Raw genomic sequence first — 19245 nt, forward strand, 5'->3', positions numbered from 1 at the left:
ACAGAGCTCATTTACAGCTGTGGTATGTTATCTAAAGCTGACACCATAGGGCCAGCTTTATCTATGTCCAGGAAACTGGCCCATGATGTTACGCTTCAGGTTCTGGAGACTCGTACTGTCATGCCGTAGAGAGGCAGCTGGCCGTGAACCTTGAACTGGTTGTCTGCGGTCATCCCTCTGCTGGTGTACACCAGGGAATCACTGAACTGGAGGGGGAGAGGGGAACACAGAGAGGGATAGGATACCTGAATTGTGAGTGAGGAGCAGAGGAGTCATGTGACAGGAAGTAGGAAGTAATGACTAACCAGGAAGAACATTCTCTGCTGTAGTCCTTTCCCTGAGAGTTTACTGAGACATCCCAGTCTGATAAACTCCTGCATTGGGTAGATAAACAACACACAGAGTAAACAATGAACAACATCATCTCTGTAAATCAGAGACACTAAAGGACAACATGAGGATTGATGCACTACAACTTCAAATAAATCAGGACAATAGTTGTCAGAGCAAAGTCAGGTAAAACTGTTCCCTCACCCTGCCCGGTATAGCCAGGTCCTGGATGCCTGTCAGATCTTTCTTCAGTTCTAGAAGCTTCTGGAAGTTCTCCATCTTCATCGTGGTTCCCTGAAGCTGCAGTACCATCTCTGATATATCAGCTAGGGCGGCTAGAGGAGGAGAGTTAGTACACACACACCATCTCTGATATATCAACTAGGACAACTAGAGGAGGAGAGTTCTCTCTCTAACACACACCATCTCTGATATATCAACTAGGACAACTAGAGGAGGTGGATTCTCTCTCTAACACACACCATCTCTGATATATCAACTAGGACAACTAGAGGAGGTGGATTCTCTCTCTAACACACACCATCTCTGATATATCAACTAGGACAACTAGAGGAGGAGGGTTCTCTCTCTAACACACACCATCTCTGATATATCAACTAGGACAACTAGAGGAGGAGGGTTCTCTCTCTAACACACACCATCTCTGAGATATTAACTAGGACAACTAGAGGAGTGGGTTCTCTCTCTAACACACACCATCTCTGATATATCAACTAGGACAACTAGAGGAGGGGGGTTCTCTCTCTAACACACACCATCTCTGATATATCAACTAGGACAACTAGAGGAGTGGGTTCTCTCTCTGCTGTAGCCTACCTCTGCTGTCTCTGAAGTCTTGGTGTGTGGGGGGGTAGTGTTTGCAGAGTCTCTCCAGAATCAGTTTGTAGTGCAGCAGGCGATGCAGGGGGCGCAGCAGGAACACGTTAAGGGGCAGGTAGCACACCTTCTGCTGCTCAAACTCCCGACACGCCTCCTCCAGCCGCTGGGACGAACGGCACGAACGCTCCAACTCCACCAACACCTCACCGTGACGCTGCAGGAGGGACGTCAACTGCTGCTGGGGCAGAGAGAGGAGAGGGGTAGGTTAGGTAGAAGATTTAGGGGTTAGGGAGAGAGGACTGTTAGCTGAGGCAGAGAGAGAAAGAGAGAGGAGAAGGGTAGGTTAGGTAGAAGATGTAGGGGTTAGGGAGAGAGGACTGTTAGCTGGGGCAGAGAGAGAAAGGAGAGAGAGAGGGAGAGAGGAGAGGGGTAGGTTAGGTAGAATATTTAAGGGATTAGGGAGAGAGGACTGTTAGCTAGGGCAGAGAGAGAGAGGGGTAGGTTAGGTAGAAGATTTAGGGGTTAGGGAGAGAGGACTGTTAGCTGGGGCAGAGAGAGAGAGGGAGAGAGGAGAGGGGTAGGTTAGGTAGAAGATTTAGGGGTTAGGGAGAGAGGACTGTTAGCTGGGGCAGAGAGAGAGAGGGGTAGGTTAGGTAGAATATTTAAGGGATTAGGGAGAGAGGACTGTTAGCTAGGGCACAGAGAGAGAGGGGTAGGTTAGGTAGAAGATTTAGGGGTTAGGGAGAGAGGACTGTTAGCTGGGGCAGAGAGAGAGAGGGAGAGAGGAGAGGGGTAGGTTAGGTAGAAGATTTAGGGGTTAGGGAGAGAGGACTGTTAGCTGGGGCAGAGAGAGAGAGGAGAGGGGTAGGTTAGGTAGAAGATTTAGCGGTTAGGGAAAGAGGACTGTTAGCTGAGGCAGAGAGAGAAAGGAGAGAGAGAGGGAGAGAGGAGAGGGGTATGTTAGGTAGAAGATTTAGGGGTTAGGGAGAGAGGACTGTTAGCTGGGGCAGAGAGAGAGAGGAGAGGGGTAGGTTAGGTAGAAGATTTAGGGGTTAGGGAAAGAGGACTTTTAGCTGGGGCAGAGAGAGAGAGGAGAGGGGTAGGTTAGGTAGAATATTTAGGGGTTAGGGAGAGAGGACTGTTAGCTGAGGCAGAGAGAGAGAGGGAGAGAGGAGAGGGGTAGGTTAGCTAGAATATTTAGGGGTTAGGGAAAGAGGACTGTTAGCTGGGGCAGAGAGAGAGGAGAGGGTAGGTTAGGTAGAAGATGTAGGGGTTAGGGAGAGAGAACTGTTAGCTGGGGCAGAGAGAGAAAGGAGAGAGAGAGGGAGAGAGGAGAGGGGTAGGTTAGGTAGAATATTTAGGGGTTAGGGAAAGAGGACTTTTAGCTGAGGCAGAGAGAGAGGAGAGGGTAGGTTAGGTAGAAGATTTAGGGGTTAGGGAGAGAGGACTGTTAGCTGGGGCAGAGAGAGAGGAGAGGGTAGGTTAGGTAGAAGATTTAGGGGTTAGGGAGAGAGGACTGTTAGCTGGGGCAGAGAGAGAGAGGGGTAGGTTAGGTAGAAGATTTAGGGGTTAGGGAGAGAGGACTGTTAGCTGAGGCAGAGAGAGAGAGGGGTAGGTTAGGTAGAATATTTAGGGGTTAGGGAGAGAGGACTGTTAGCTGAGGCAGAGAGAGGAGAGGGTAGGTTAGGTAGAAGATGTAGGGGTTAGGGAGAGAGGACTGTTAGCTGGGGCAGAGAGAGAGAGAGAGAGAGGGGTAGGTTAGGTAGAAGATGTAGGGGTTAGGGAGAGAGGACTGTTAGCTGGGGCAGAGAGAGAGAGAGAGAGAGGGGTAGGTTAGGTAGAAGATGTAGGGGTTAGGGAGAGAGGACTGTTAGCTGGGGCAGAGAGAGAGAGAGGGGTAGGTTAGGTAGAATATTTAGGGGTTAGGGAGAGAGGACTGTTAGCTGGGGCAGAGAGAGAGAGAGGGGTAGGTTAGGTAGAAGATGTAGGGGTTAGGGAGAGAGGACTGTTAGCTGGGGCAGAGAGAGAGAGAGAGGGGTAGGTTAGGTAGAAGATGTAGGGGTTAGGGAGAGAGGACTGTTAGCTGGGGCAGAGAGAGAGAGAGGGGTAGGTTAGGTAGAAGATGTAGGGGTTAGGGAGAGAGGACTGTTAGCTGGGGCAGAGAGAGAGAGAGAGGGGTAGGTTAGGTAGAAGATGTAGGGGTTAGGGAGAGAGGACTGTTAGCTGGGGCAGAGAGAGAGAGAGGGGTAGGTTAGGTAGAAGATTTAGGGGTTAGGGAGAGAGGACTGTTAGCTGGGGCAGAGAGAGAGAGGGGTAGGTTAGGTAGAATATTTAGGGGTTAGGGAAAGAGGACTGTTAGCTGAGGCAGAGAGAGAGGAGAGGGTAGGTTAGGTAGAATATTTAGGGGTTAGGGAGAGAGGACTGTTAGCTGGGGCAGAGAGAGAGAGAGAGGGGTAGGTTAGGTAGAAGATGTAGGGGTTAGGGAGAGAGGACTGTTAGCTGGGGCAGAGAGAGAGAGAGGGGTAGGTTAGGTAGAATATTTAGGGGTTAGGGAAAGAGGACTGTTAGCTGGGGCAGAGAGAGAGAGAGGGGTAGGTTAGGTAGAATATTTAGGGGTTAGGGAAAGAGGACTGTTAGCTGAGGCAGAGAGAGAGGAGAGGGTAGGTTAGGTAGAATATTTAGGGGTTAGGGAAAGAGGACTGTTAGCTGGGGCAGAGAGAGAGAGAGAGGGGTAGGTTAGGTAGAAGATGTAGGGGTTAGGGAAAGAGGACTGTTAGCTGGGGCAGAGAGAGAGAGAGGGGTAGGTTAGGTAGAAGATGTAGGGGTTAGGGAAAGAGGACTGTTAGCTGGGGCAGAGAGAGAGAGAGGGGTAGGTTAGGTAGAAGATGTAGGGGTTAGGGAGAGAGGACTGTTAGCTGGGGCAGAGAGAGAGAGGGGTAGGTTAGGTAGAAGATTTAGGGGTTAGGGAGAGAGGACTGTTAGCTGGGGCAGAGAGAGAGAGAGGGGTAGGTTAGGTAGAAGATTTAGGGGTTAGGGAGAGAGGACTGTTAGCTGGGGCAGAGAGAGAGAGGGGTAGGTTAGGTAGAAGATGTAGGGGTTAGGGAAAGAGGACTGTTAGCTGGGGCAGAGAGAGAGAGAGGGGTAGGTTAGGTAGAAGATGTAGGGGTTAGGGAGAGAGGACTGTTAGCTGGGGCAGAGAGAGAGAGGGGTAGGTTAGGTAGAATATTTAGGGGTTAGGGAGAGAGAACTGTTAGCTGAGGCAGAGAGAGAGGAGAGGGTAGGTTAGGTAGAAGACTTAGGGGTTAGGGAGAGAGGACTGTTAGCTGGGGCAGAGAGAGGAGAGGGGTAGGTTAGGTAGAAGATTTAGGGGTTAGGGAGAGAGGACTGTTCGCTGGGGCAGAGAGAGAGAGGAGAGGGTAGGTTAGGTAGAATATTTAGGGGTTAGGGAGAGAGGACTTAGCTGGGGCAGAGAGAGAGAGGGGTAGGTTAGGTAGAATATTTAGGGGTTAGGGAGAGAGGACTGTTAGCTGGGGCAGAGAGAGAGAGAGGGGTAGGTTAGGTAGAAGATTTAGGGGTTAGGGAGAGAGGACTGTTAGCTGGGGCAGAGAGAGAGGGGTAGGTTAGGTAGAAGATTTAGGGGTTAGGGAGAGAGGACTGTTAGCTGGGGCAGAGAGAGAGAGAGAGGGGTAGGTTAGGTAGAAGATTTAGGGGTTAGGGAGAGAGGACTGTTAGCTGAGGCAGAGAGAGAGAGGGGTAGGTTAGGTAGAATATTTAGGGGTTAGGGAGAGAGGACTGTTAGCTGGGGCAGAGAGAGAGGGGTAGGTTAGGTAGAAGATTTAGGGGTTAGGGAGAGAGGACTGTTAGCTGGGGCAGAGAGAGGAGAGGGGTAGGTTAGGTAGAAGATTTAGGGGTTAGGGAGAGAGGACTGTTAGCTGGGGCAGAGAGAGAGGGGTAGGTTAGGTAGAAGATTTAGGGGTTAGGGAAAGAGGAATGTTAGCTGGGGCAGAGAGAGAGAGGGGTAGGTTAGGTAGAAGATGTAGGGGTTAGGGAGAGAGGACTGTTAGCTGGGGCAGAGAGAGAGAGGGGTAGGTTAGGTAGAAGATTTAGGGGTTAGGGAGAGAGGACTGTTAGCTGGGGCAGAGAGAGAGGGGTAGGTTAGGTAGAAGATTTAGGGGTTAGGGAAAGAGGAATGTTAGCTGGGGCAGAGAGAGAGAGGGGTAGGTTAGGTAGAAGATTTAGGGGTTAGGGAAAGAGGACTGTTAGCTGGGGCAGAGAGAGAGAGGGGTAGGTTAGGTAGAAGATGTAGGGGTTAGGGAGAGAGGACTGTTAGCTGGGGCAGAGAGAGAGAGAGAGGGGTAGGTTAGGTAGAAGATGTAGGGGTTAGGGAGAGAGGACTGTTAGCTGGGGCAGAGAGAGAGAGAGGGGTAGGTTAGGTAGAAGATTTAGGGGTTAGGGAGAGAGGACTGTTAGCTGGGGCAGAGAGAGAGAGAGGGGTAGGTTAGGTAGAAGATGTAGGGGTTAGGGAGAGAGGACTGTTCGCTGGGGCAGAGAGAGAGAGGGGTAGGTTAGGTAGAAGATTTAGGGGTTAGGGAGAGAGGACTGTTAGCTGGGGCAGAGAGAGAGAGAGGGGTAGGTTAGGTAGAAGATGTAGGGGTTAGGGAGAGAGGACTGTTAGCTGGGGCAGAGAGAGAGAGAGAGAGAGGGGTAGGTTAGGTAGAAGATGTAGGGGTTAGGGAGAGAGGACTGTTAGCTGGGGCAGAGAGAGAGAGAGAGAGAGGGGTAGGTTAGGTAGAAGATGTAGGGGTTAGGGAGAGAGGACTGTTAGCTGGGGCAGAGAGAGAGAGAGGGGTAGGTTAGGTAGAATATTTAGGGGTTAGGGAGAGAGGACTGTTAGCTGGGGCAGAGAGAGAGAGAGGGGTAGGTTAGGTAGAAGATGTAGGGGTTAGGGAGAGAGGACTGTTAGCTGGGGCAGAGAGAGAGAGAGAGGGGTAGGTTAGGTAGAAGATGTAGGGGTTAGGGAGAGAGGACTGTTAGCTGGGGCAGAGAGAGAGAGAGGGGTAGGTTAGGTAGAAGATGTAGGGGTTAGGGAGAGAGGACTGTTAGCTGGGGCAGAGAGAGAGAGAGAGAGGGGTAGGTTAGGTAGAAGATGTAGGGGTTAGGGAGAGAGGACTGTTAGCTGGGGCAGAGAGAGAGAGAGGGGTAGGTTAGGTAGAAGATTTAGGGGTTAGGGAGAGAGGACTGTTAGCTGGGGCAGAGAGAGAGAGGGGTAGGTTAGGTAGAATATTTAGGGGTTAGGGAAAGAGGACTGTTAGCTGAGGCAGAGAGAGAGGAGAGGGTAGGTTAGGTAGAATATTTAGGGGTTAGGGAAAGAGGACTGTTAGCTGGGGCAGAGAGAGAGAGAGGGGTAGGTTAGGTAGAAGATGTAGGGGTTAGGGAAAGAGGACTGTTAGCTGGGGCAGAGAGAGAGAGGGGTAGGTTAGGTAGAAGATTTAGGGGTTAGGGAGAGAGGACTGTTAGCTGGGGCAGAGAGAGAGAGAGGGGTAGGTTAGGTAGAAGATTTAGGGGTTAGGGAGAGAGGACTGTTAGCTGGGGCAGAGAGAGAGAGGGGTAGGTTAGGTAGAAGATGTAGGGGTTAGGGAAAGAGGACTGTTAGCTGGGGCAGAGAGAGAGAGAGGGGTAGGTTAGGTAGAAGATGTAGGGGTTAGGGAGAGAGGACTGTTAGCTGGGGCGGAGAGAGAGAGGGGTAGGTTAGGTAGAATATTTAGGGGTTAGGGAGAGAGAACTGTTAGCTGAGGCAGAGAGAGAGGAGAGGGTAGGTTAGGTAGAAGACTTAGGGGTTAGGGAGAGAGGACTGTTAGCTGGGGCAGAGAGAGGAGAGGGGTAGGTTAGGTAGAAGATTTAGGGGTTAGGGAGAGAGGACTGTTCGCTGGGGCAGAGAGAGAGGAGAGGGTAGGTTAGGTAGAATATTTAGGGGTTAGGGAGAGAGGACTTAGCTGGGGCAGAGAGAGAGAGGGGTAGGTTAGGTAGAATATTTAGGGGTTAGGGAGAGAGGACTGTTAGCTGGGGCAGAGAGAGAGAGAGGGGTAGGTTAGGTAGAAGATTTAGGGGTTAGGGAGAGAGGACTGTTAGCTGGGGCAGAGAGAGAGGGGTAGGTTAGGTAGAAGATTTAGGGGTTAGGGAGAGAGGACTGTTAGCTGGGGCAGAGAGAGAGAGAGAGGGGTAGGTTAGGTAGAAGATTTAGGGGTTAGGGAGAGAGGACTGTTAGCTGAGGCAGAGAGAGAGAGGGGTAGGTTAGGTAGAATATTTAGGGGTTAGGGAGAGAGGACTGTTAGCTGGGGCAGAGAGAGAGGGGTAGGTTAGGTAGAAGATTTAGGGGTTAGGGAGAGAGGACTGTTAGCTGGGGCAGAGAGAGGAGAGGGGTAGGTTAGGTAGAAGATTTAGGGGTTAGGGAGAGAGGACTGTTAGCTGGGGCAGAGAGAGAGGGGTAGGTTAGGTAGAAGATTTAGGGGTTAGGGAAAGAGGAATGTTAGCTGGGGCAGAGAGAGAGAGGGGTAGGTTAGGTAGAAGATGTAGGGGTTAGGGAGAGAGGACTGTTAGCTGGGGCAGAGAGAGAGAGGGTAGGTTAGGTAGAAGATTTAGGGGTTAGGGAGAGAGGACTGTTAGCTGGGGCAGAGAGAGAGGGGTAGGTTAGGTAGAAGATTTAGGGGTTAGGGAAAGAGGACTGTTAGCTGGGGCAGAGAGAGAGAGGGGTAGGTTAGGTAGAAGATTTAGGGGTTAGGGAAAGAGGACTGTTAGCTGGGGCAGAGAGAGAGAGGGGTAGGTTAGGTAGAAGATGTAGGGGTTAGGGAGAGAGGACTGTTAGCTGGGGCAGAGAGAGAGAGAGAGGGGTAGGTTAGGTAGAAGATGTAGGGGTTAGGGAGAGAGGACTGTTAGCTGGGGCAGAGAGAGAGAGAGGGGTAGGTTAGGTAGAAGATTTAGGGGTTAGGGAGAGAGGACTGTTAGCTGGGGCAGAGAGAGAGAGAGGGGTAGGTTAGGTAGAAGATGTAGGGGTTAGGGAGAGAGGACTGTTCGCTGGGGCAGAGAGAGAGAGGGGTAGGTTAGGTAGAAGATTTAGGGGTTAGGGAGAGAGGACTGTTAGCTGGGGCAGAGAGAGAGAGAGGGGTAGGTTAGGTAGAAGATGTAGGGGTTAGGGAGAGAGGACTGTTAGCTGGGGCAGAGAGAGGAGAGGGGTAGGTTAGGTAGAATATTTAAGGGGTTAGGGAGAGAGGACTGTTAGCTGGGGCAGAGAGAGAGGAGAGGGGTAGGTTATGTAGAATATTTAAGGGGTTAGGGAGAGAGGACTGTTAGCTGGGGCAGAGAGAGGAGAGGGTAGGTTAGGTAGAAGATGTAGGGGTTAGGGAGAGAGGACTGTTAGCTTGGGCAGAGAGAGAGAGAGGGGTAGGTTAGGTAGAAGATTTAGGGGTTAGGGAGAGAGGACTGTTAGCTGGGGCAGAGAGAGAGGAGAGGGGTAGGTTAGGTAGAAGATGTAGGGGTTAGGGAGAGAGGACTGTTAGCTGGGGCAGAGAGAGAGAGGGGTAGGTTAGGTAGAAGATGTAGGGGTTAGGGAGAGAGGACTGTTAGCTGAGGCAGAGAGAGGAGAGGGGTAGGTTAGGTAGAAGATGTAGGGGTTAGGGAGAGAGGACTGTTAGCTGGGGCAGAGAGAGAGAGAGAGGTAGGTTAGGTAGAAGATGTAGGGGTTAGGGAGAGAGGACTGTTAGCTGGGGCAGAGAGAGGAGAGGGGTAGGTTAGGTAGAAGACTTAGGGGTTAGGGAGAGAGGACTGTTAGCTGGGGCAGAGAGGAGAGGGTAGGTTAGGTAGAAGACTTAGGGGTTAGGGAGAGAGGACTGTTAGCTGGGGCAGAGAGAGAGAGAGAGGGGTAGGTTAGGTAGAAGATGTAGGGGTTAGGGAGAGAGGACTGTTAGCTGGGGCAGAGAGAGAGAGAGGGGTAGGTTAGGTAGAAGATGTAGGGGTTAGGGAGAGAGGACTGTTAGCTGGGGCAGAGAGAGAGAGGGGTAGGTTAGGTAGAAGATGTAGGGGTTAGGGAGAGAGGACTGTTAGCTGGGGCAGAGAGAGAGAGAGAGGGGTAGGTTAGGTAGAAGATTTAGGGGTTAGGGAGAGAGGACTGTTAGCTGGGGCAGAGAGAGAGAGAGGGGTAGGTTAGGTAGAAGATTTAGGGGTTAGGGAGAGAGGACTGTTAGCTGGGGCAGAGAGAGAGGAGAGGGTAGGTTAGGTAGAAGATGTAGGGGTTAGGGAGAGAGGACTGTTAGCTGGGGCAGAGAGAGAGAGGGGTAGGTTAGGTAGAAGATGTAGGGGTTAGGGAGAGAGGACTGTTAGCTGAGGCAGAGAGAGAGAGAGAGGGGTAGGTTAGGTAGAAGATGTAGGGGTTAGGGAGAGAGGACTGTTAGCTGCTGCTGTAAAGATGCCAACCCCATGTGATCATCATGATCAACATCATGAGGTGTTCCTAGATGTTCATCAGATGGCTCCACCTTTAACCCACAGGTCCTACATTACTCGGAGGACATTTTGAAGGGTAGGAACGATATCCACATGTACTGTACCTTTAACCCCTGAATGTTCTTCAGCATGACGTCACCGACACGCTGGTAGTCTCCTTTAATGTGGGCGTTGGACCGCCCCTCCCTGGAGAGAGAGAGAGAGAGAGAGAGAGAGAGAGAGAGAGAGAGAGAGAGAGAGAGAGAGAGAGAGAGAGAGAGAGAGAGAGAGAGAGAGACAGAGAAAGCGAGAGAGAGAAAGAGAGAGAGAAATCAATATCAACATTTTTACCTGCGTCTATACCTAACTCTGCAGGACACAGACAGACACCTTTTCACCCTCTTTCTCCCTCTCTCTCACTGACACCATATTGAGGGGGAACTGAGGAATGAACATCACTCATTCAGTAACCCATCTGTCCCTCTCTCTAATTGACACCACATTGCAACAGGGCGATTAACCGCTGAGAAGCATCAATCCCCAGGAGAAGATCAAACCCTTCCTGTGAGTGGTGAGGGAGTTATGACACCCTGACTGCATTGCTGAGATTCTCCAACCAACTTGTAGATGTACCATATGTAACTAATAAAGAACACTGAAATACTCAGTGTAGTTACACAGTTGAACCAGCAGACGGAGTAGTGGAGCAGTGTTCTCTATGTCTCTCCTCTCAGAGGAGCAGTATTAGCTGTTCTCTATGTCTCTCCTCTCAGTGTTCTCTATGTCTCTCCTCTCAGTGTTCTCTATGTCTCTCCTCAGTGTTCTCTATGTCTCTCCTCTCAGTGTTCTCTAGGTCTCTCCTCTCAGTGTTCTCTATGTCTCTCCTCAGTGTTCTCTATGTCTCTCCTCTCAGTGTTCTCTAGGTCTCTCCTCTCAGTGTTCTCTAGGTCTCTCCTCAGTGTTCTCTAGGTCTCTCAGTGTTCTCTAGGTCTCTCCTCAGTGTTCTCTATGTCTCTCCTCAGTGTTCTCTATGTCTCTCCTCAGTGTTCTCTATGTCTCTCCTCTCAGTGTTCTCTAGGTCTCTCCTCAGTGTTCTCTATGTCTCTCCTCAGTGTTCTCTAGGTCTCTCCTCAGTGTTCTCTATGTCTCTCCTCAGTGTTCTCTAGGTCTCTCCTCAGTGTTCTCTATGTCTCTCCTCAGTGTTCTCTATGTCTCTCCTCAGTGTTCTCTATGTCTCTCCTCACTGTTCTCTAGGTCTCTCCTCTCAGTGTTCTCTAGGTCTCTCCTCACTGTTCTCTAGGTCTCTCCTCTCAGTGTTCTCTATGTCTCCCCTCAGAGTTCTCTATGTCTCTCCTCTCAGTGTTCTCTATGTCTCTCCTCTCAGTGTTCTCTAGGTCTCTCCTCAGTGTTCTCTAGGTCTCTCCTCAGTGTTCTCTAGGTCTCTCAGTGTTCTCTAGGTCTCTCCTCAGTGTTCTCTATGTCTCTCCTCTGTGTTCTCTAGGTCTCTCCTCTCAGTGTTCTCTAGGTCTCTCCTCAGTGTTCTCTATGTCTCTCCTCAGTGTTCTCTAGGTCTCTACTCACTGTTCTCTAGGTCTCTCCTCACTGTTCTCTAGGTCTCTCCTCTCAGTGTTCTCTAGGTCTCTCCTCACTGTTCTCTAGGTCTCTCCTCTCAGTGTTCTCTAGGTCTCTCCTCACTGTTCTCTAGGTCTCTCCTCAGTGTTCTCTAGGTCTCTCCTCAGTGTTCTCTATGTCTCTCCTCACTGTTCTCTGTCTCTCCTCACTGTTCTCTATGTCTCTCCTCAGGGTTCTCTAGGTCTCTCCTCTCAGTGTTCTCTATGTCTCTCCTCAGTGTTCTCTAGGTCTCTCCTCACTGTTCTCTAGGTCTCTCCTCAGTGTTCTCTATGTCTCTCCTCAGTGTTCTCTATGTCTCTCCTCACTGTTCTCTATGTCTCTCCTCACTGTTCTCTATGTCTCTCCTCAGTGTTCTCTATGTCTCTCCTCAGTGTTCTCTAGGTCTCTCCTCAGTGTTCTCTATGTCTCTCTTCTCAGTGTTCTCTATGTCTCTCTTCTCAGTGTTCTCTAGGACTCTCCTCAGTGTTCTCTATGTCTCTCCTCAGTGTTCTCTAGGTCTCTCCTCAGTGTTCTCTATGTCTCTCCTCAGTGTTCTCTAGGTCTCTCCTCTCAGTGTTCTCTATGTATCTCTCCTCAGTGTTCTCTATGTCTCTCCTCAGGGTTCTCTAGGTCTCTCCTCAGTGTTCTCTAGGTCTCTCAGTGTTCTCTAGGTCTCTCAGTGTTCTCTAGGTCTCTCCTCAGTGTTCTCTATGTCTCTCCTCAGTGTTCTCTATGTCTCTCAGTGTTCTCTAGGTCTCTCCTCAGTGTTCTCTATGTCTCTCCTCAGTGTTCTCTATGTCTCTCCTCAGTGTTCTCTATGTCTCTCAGTGTTCTCTAGGTCTCTCAGTGTTCTCTAGGTCTCTACTCACTGTTCTCTAGGTCTCTCCTCTCAGTGTTCTCTAGGTCTCTCCTCACTGTTCTCTAGGTCTCTCCTCTCAGTGTTCTCTAGGTCTCTCCTCAGTGTTCTCTAGGTCTCTCCTCAGTGTTCTCTATGTCTCTCCTCAGTGTTCTCTATGTCTCTCCTCACTGTTCTCTAGGTCTCTCCTCAGTGTTCTCTAGGTCTCTCCTCAGTGTTCTCTAGGTCTCTCCTCAGTGTTCTCTAGGTCTCTCCTCAGTGTTCTCTAGGTCTCTCCTCAGTGTTCTCTAGGTCTCTCCTCAGTGTTCTCTAGGTCTCTCCTCAGTGTTCTCTATGTCTCTCAGTGTTCTCTATGTCTCTCTTCAGTGTTCTCTATGTCTCTCTTCAGTGTTCTCTATGTCTCTCCTCACTGTTCTCTATGTCTCTCCTCAGGGTTCTCTAGGTCTCTCCTCTCAGTGTTCTCTAGGTCTCTCCTCAGTGTTCTCTAGGTCTCTCCTCAGTGTTCTCTAGGTCTCTCCTCAGTGTTCTCTAGTTCTCTCCTCAGTGTTCTCTAGGTCTCTCCTCAGTGTTCTCTATGTCTCTCCTCACTGTTCTCTAGGTCTCTCCTCAGTGTTCTCTAGGTCTCTCCTCAGTGTTCTCTAGGTCTCTCCTCAGTGTTCTCTATGTCTCTCCTCAGTGTTCTCTAGGTCTCTCAGGGTTCTCTAGGTCTCTCCTCAGGGTTCTCTAGGTCTCTCCTCAGGGTTCTCTAGGTCTCTCCTCAGGGTTCTCTAGGTCTCTCCTCAGTGTTCTCTATGTCTCTCCTCTCAGTGTTCTCTATGTCTCTCCTCTCAGTGTTCTCTATGTCTCTCCTCTCAGTGTTCTCTATGTCTCTCCTCACTGTTCTCTAGGTCTCTCAGTGTTCTCTATGTCTCTCCTCACTGTTCTCTAGGTCTCTCCTCTCAGTGTTCTCTAGGTCTCTCCTCAGTGTTCTCTAGGTCTCTCCTCAGTGTTCTCTAGGTCTCTCCTCAGTGTTCTCTAGGTCTCTCCTCAGTGTTCTCTATGTCTCTCCTCAGTGTTCTCTAGGTCTCTCCTCAGTGTTCTCTAGGTCTCTCCTCAGTGTTCTCTATGTCTCTCCTCAGTGTTCTCTAGGTCTCTCCTCAGTGTTCTCTAGGTCTCTCCTCAGTGTTCTCTAGGTCTCTCCTCAGTGTTCTCTAGGTCTCTCCTCAGGGTTCTCTAGGTCTCTCCTCAGGGTTCTCTAGGTCTCTCCTCAGTGTTCTCTATGTCTCTCCTCTCAGTGTTCTCTATGTCTCTCCTCTCAGTGTTCTCTATGTCTCTCCTCTCAGTGTTCTCTATGTCTCTCCTCACTGTTCTCTAGGTCTCTCAGTGTTCTCTATGTCTCTCCTCACTGTTCTCTAGGTCTCTCCTCTCAGTGTTCTCTAGGTCTCTCCTCAGTGTTCTCTAGGTCTCTCCTCAGTGTTCTCTATGTCTTTCCTCATTGTTCTCTAGGTCTCTCCTCAGTGTTCTCTAGGTCTCTCCTCAGTGTTCTCTATGTCTCTCCTCAGTGTTCTCTATGTCTCTCCTCAGTGTTCTCTAGGTCTCTCCTCAGTGTTCTCTAGGTCTCTCCTCAGTGTTCTCTAGGTCTCTCCTCAGTGTTCTCTATGTCTCTCCTCAGTGTTCTCTAGGTCTCTCCTCAGTGTTCTCTATGTCTCTCCTCAGTGTTCTCTATGTCTCTCCTCAGTGTTCTCTAGGTCTCTCCTCAGTGTTCTCTAGGTCTCTCAGTGTTCTCTAGGTCTCTCAGTGTTCTCTAGGTCTCCTCTCAGTGTTCTCTAGGTCTCTCCTCAGTGTTCTCTATGTCTCTCCTCTCAGGGTTCTCTAGGTCTCTCAGTGTTCTCTAGGTCTCTCAGTGTTCTCTAGGTCTCCTCTCAGTGTTCTATAGGTCTCTCCTCAGTGTTCTCTATGTCTCTCCTCTCAGGGTTCTCTAGGTCTCTCCTCACTGTTCTCTTGGTCTCTCCTCTCAGTGTTCTCTAGGTCTCTCAGTGTTCTCTATGTCTCTCCTCAGTGTTCTCTATGTCTCTCCTCAGTGTTCTCTAGGTCTCTCAGTGTTCTATAGGTCTCTCCTCAGTGTTCTCTATGTCTCTCCTCTCAGGGTTCTCTAGGTCTCTCCTCACTGTTCTCTTGGTCTCTCCTCTCAGTGTTCTCTAGGTCTCTCAGTGTTCTCTAGGTCTCTCCTCTCAGTGTTTCACCAGGGTGTCTGTTGGGTCTTCCACCAGGGTCTCTGATTGGTCATCCACCAGGGTCTCTGATGATGATCATTCCTGTATAACAGGCTGCTGTAGTGACTCACTGAGTGATGCACTGAATTCAGTCCTGAGTGGTACTGAATACCTGGACGCACGGGGACACGCCCACCCCCGCCCCTCCTCACCATTGCTGCAGCCTCTGCTCCACCTCCTTCAGGAAGAACTGGTGGAACTGATAGACTGGATCATAGTTGGTGTTGATCAGAGTCCTCACTGAGTCTGGCAGGACATCCTCTTTACTCAGCACAGCCTGGAACCACTGGGACACAACACAACACAGCTGTTACACTTCCTCTTTACCCAGCACAGCCTGGAACCACTGGGACACAACACAACACAGCTGTTAGCGAGGAGAGGCCAGCTGGATACCACTCCATGTAGCTGGCTATGCTGGGGAAGGGAGGGACCTGTTGTTTTAACACACCCTCCCATTTGTTTGCACCAGCAGCAATCATTACACACACACACACAGCCTCACACAGAACCTCATTACACAGCCTCACACAGAACCTCATTACACACACACACAGCCTCACACAGAACCTCATTACACACACACACACACAGAACCTCATTACACACACACACAGCCTCACACAGAACCTCATTACACACACAGCCTCACACAGAACCTCATTACACACACACACACACACAGCCTCACACAGAACCTCATTACACACACAGCCTCACACAGAACCTCATTACACACACACACAGCCTCACACAGGACCTCATTACACACACACACAGCCTCACACAGGACCTCATTACACACACACACACAGCCTCACACAGAACCTCATTACACACACACACAGCCTCACACAGAACCTCATTACACACACATACACACAGCCTCACACATAACCTCATTACACACACACACAGCCTCACACAGAACCTCATTACACACACACACACACACACACACACACACAGCCTCACACAGAACCTCATTAAACACACACACAGCCTCACACAGAACCTCATTACACACACAGCCTCACACAGAACCTCATTACACACACACACACACACAGAACCTCATTACACACACAGCCTCACACAGAACCTCATTACACACACACACAGCCTCACACAGAACCTCATTACACACACACACACACAGCCTCACACAGAACCTCATTACACACACACACACACACACACAGCCTCACACAGAACCTCATTACACACACACACAGCCTCACACAGAACCTCATTACACACACACACACACAGCCTCACATAGAACCTCATTACACACACACACACACACAGCCTCACACAGAACCTCATTACACACACACACACACAGCCTCACATAGAACCTCATTACACACACACACACACACACACAGCCTCACACAGAACCTCATTACAAACACCACATGGTCTCAAGGGAATATTATGGTGTTGATCTCTTGACATGGAGTTCCACAGAGACTTTAGTGTTGTCCTCTTAGGTAGTGAGATAGTAACAGGACACCAGCTGTATAAGTAGTGTAGCTGGGGGGTCTACAGGACACCAGCTGTATAGGTAGTGTAGCTGGGGGGGGGGGGGGTCTACAGGACACCAGCTGTATAGGTAGTGTAGCTGGGGGGTCTACAGGACACCAGCTGTATAGGTAGTGTAGCTGGGGGGGGGGGGGGGGGGGGGGGTCTACAGGACACCAGCTGTATAGGTAGTGTAGCTGGGGGGGGGGTCTACAGGACACCAGCTGTATAGGTAGTGTAGCTGGGGGGGGGGGTCTACAGGACACCAGCTGTATAGGTAGTGTAGCTGGGGGGGGGGGGGTCTACAGGACACCAGCTGTATAGGTAGTGTAGCTGGGGGGGGGGGGGGGGGTCTACAGGACACCAGCTGTATAGGTAGTGTAGCTGGGGGGGGGGGGTCTACAGGACACCAGCTGTATAGGTAGTGTAGCTGGGGGGTCTACAGGACACCAGCTGTATAGGTAGTGTAGCTGGGGGGGGGGGGGTCTACAGGACACCAGCTGTATAGGTAGTGTAGCTGGGGGGGTCTACAGGACACCAGCTGTATAGGTAGTGTAGCTGGGGGGTCTACAGGACACCAGCTGTATAGGTAGTGTAGCTGGGGGGGGGGGGTCTACAGGACACCAGCTGTATAGGTAGTGTAGCTGGGGGGGGGGGGGGGTCTACAGGACACCAGCTGTATAGGTAGTGTAGCTGGGGGGGGGGGTCTACAGGACACCAGCTGTATAGGCAGTGTAGCTGGGGGGTCTACAGGACACCAGCTGTATAGGTAGTGTAGCTGGGGGGTCTACAGGACACCAGCTGTATAGGTAGTGTAGCTGGGGGGTCTACAGGACACCAGCTGTATAGGTTGTGTAGCTGGGGGGGGGGGGGGTCTACAGGACACCAGCTGTATAGGTAGTGTAGCTGGGGGGGGGGGGGGGGTCTACAGGACACCAGCTGTATAGGTAGTGTAGCTGGGGGGGGGGGGGGGGTCTACAGGACACCAGCTGTATAGGTAGTGTAGCTGGGGGGGGGGGGGTCTACAGGACACCAGCTGTATAGGTAGTGTAGCTGGGGGGTCTACAGGACACCAGCTGTATAGATAGTGTAGCTGGGGGGGGGGTCTACAGGACACCAGCTGTATAGGTAGTGTAGCTGGGGGGTCTACAGGACACCAGCTGTATAGGTAGTGTAGCTGGGGGGGGGGGGTCTACAGGACACCAGCTGTATAGGTAGTGTAGCTGGGGGGGGGGTCTACAGGACACCAGCTGTATAGGTAGTGTAGCTGGGGGGTCTACAGGACACCAGCTGTATAGGTAGTGTAGCTGGGGGGTCTACAGGACACCAGCTGTATAGGTAGTGTAGCTGGGGGGTCTACAGGACACCAGCTGTATAGGTAGTGTAGCTGGGGGGGGGGGGGGTCTACAGGACACCAGCTGTATAGGTAGTGTAGCTGGGGGGGGGGGGGGGGGGGGGGTCTACAGGACACCAGCTGTATAGGTAGTGTAGCTGGGGGGGTCTACAGGACACCAGCTGTATAGGTAGTGTAGCTGGGGGGTGGGGGGGTCTACAGGACACCAGCTGTATAGGTAGTGTAGCTGGGGGGTCTACAGGACATCAGCTGTATAGGTAGTGTAGCTGGGGGGTCTACAGGACACCAGCTGTATAGGTAGTGTAGCTGGGGGGGGGGGGTCTACAGGACACCAGCTGTATAGGTAGTGTAGCTGGGGGGTCTACAGGACACCAGCTGTATAGGTAGTGTAGCTGGGGGGTCTACAGGACACCAGCTGTATAGGTAGTGTAGCTGGGGGGGGGGGGGGGGGGGGTCTACAGGACACCAGCTGTATAGGTAGTGTAGCTGGGGGGGGGGGGGGGTCTACAGGACACCAGCTGTATAGGTAGTGTAGCTGGGGGGGGGGGGGGGTCTACAGGACACCAGCTGTATAGGTAGTGTAGCTGAGGGGTCTACAGGACACCAGCTGTATAGGTAGTGTAGCTGGGGGGTCTACAGGACACCAGCTGTATAGGTAGTGTAGCTGGGGGGTCTACAGGACACCAGCTGTATAGGTAGTGTAGCTGGGGGGGGGGGGTCTACAGGACACCAGCTGTATAGGTAGTGTAGCTGGGGGGTCTACAGGACACCAGCTGTATAGGTAGTGTAGCTGGGGGGGGGGGGTCTACAGGACACCAGCTGTATAGGTAGTGTAGCTGGGGGGTCTACAGGACACCAGCTGTATAGGTAGTGTAGCTGGGGGGGGGTCTACAGGACACCAGCTGTATAGGTAGTGTAGCTGGGGGGGGGGGGGGTCTACAGGACACCAGCTGTATAGGTAGTGTAGCTGGGGGGTCTACAGGACACCAGCTGTATAGGTAGTGTAGCTGGGGGGTCTACAGGACACCAGCTGTATAGGTAGTGTAGCTGGGGGGTCTACAGGACACCAGCTGTATAGGTAGTGTAGCTGGGGGGTCTACAGGACACCAGCTGTATAGGTAGTGTAGCTGGGGGGGGGGGGGGTCTACAGGACACCAGCTGTATAGGTAGTGTAGCTGGGGGGGGGGGGGGGGGTCTACAGGACACCAGCTGTATAGGTAGTGTAGCTGGGGGGGGGGGGTCTACAGGACACCAGCTGTATAGGTAGTGTAGCTGGGGGGTCTACAGGACACCAGCTGTATAGGTAGTGTAGCTGGGGGGGGGGGTCTACAGGACACCAGCTGTATAGGTAGTGTAGCTGGGGGGGGGGGGGTCTACAGGACACCAGCTGTATAGGTAGTGTAGCTGGGGGGTCTACAGGACACCAGCTGTATAGGTAGTGTAGCTGGGGGGTCTACAGGACACCAGCTGTATAGGTAGTGTAGCTGGGGGGTCTACAGGACACCAGCTGTATAGGTAGTGTAGCTGGGGGGGGGGGTCTACAGGACACCAGCTGTATAGGTAGTGTAGCTGGGGGGGGGGGGGGGGTCTACAGGACACCAGCTGTATAGGTAGTGTAGCTGGGGGGGGGGGGGGTCTACAGGACACCAGCTGTATAGGTAGTGTAGCTGGGGGGGGGGGGTCTACAGGACACCAGCTGTATAGGTAGTGTAGCTGGGGGGTCTACAGGACACCAGCTGTATAGGTAGTGTAGCTGGGGGGGGGTCTACAGGACACCAGCTGTATAGGTAGTGTAGCTGGGGGGTCTACAGGACACCAGCTGTATAGGTAGTGTAGCTGGGGGGGGGGGTCTACAGGACACCAGCTGTATAGGTAGTGTAGCTGGGGGGGGGTCTACAGGACACCAGCTGTATAGGTAGTGTAGTGGGGGGGTCTACAGGACACCAGCTGTATAGGTAGTGTAGCTGGGGGGTCTACAGGACACCAGCTGTATAGGTAGT

General features: G+C 51.7%; 1 protein-coding gene and 1 long non-coding RNA gene across 2 annotated transcripts; one reads left to right on the forward strand and one right to left on the reverse strand.

Annotated features, from left to right (window-relative positions):
* Positions 1-272: 272 nt before the first annotated feature.
* LOC311115184 (FERM, ARHGEF and pleckstrin domain-containing protein 1-like) lies at positions 273-14881 on the reverse strand (the record flags this gene model as incomplete). Its single annotated transcript, XM_084190385.1, has 6 exons — positions 273-374; positions 535-665; positions 1168-1405; positions 9771-9852; positions 14517-14650; positions 14870-14881. The coding sequence occupies 6 exons, from the start codon at positions 14879-14881 to the stop codon at positions 273-275; spliced, it is 699 nt and encodes a 232-aa protein (XP_084046511.1).
* Positions 14882-16992: 2111 nt separating this feature from the next.
* On the forward strand, positions 16993-17554 carry LOC311115183. Its single transcript, XR_014611202.1, has 3 exons — positions 16993-17059; positions 17150-17269; positions 17503-17554. It is a non-coding gene; the product is annotated as an uncharacterized lncRNA (long non-coding RNA).
* Positions 17555-19245: the final 1691 nt, after the last annotated feature.

The sequence above is a fragment of the Coregonus lavaretus genome (assembly GCF_964263955.1).
Source record: "Coregonus lavaretus genome assembly, contig: HAP1_SCAFFOLD_5687, whole genome shotgun sequence".
In the NCBI taxonomy this organism is placed as follows: Eukaryota; Metazoa; Chordata; class Actinopteri; order Salmoniformes; family Salmonidae; genus Coregonus; species Coregonus lavaretus.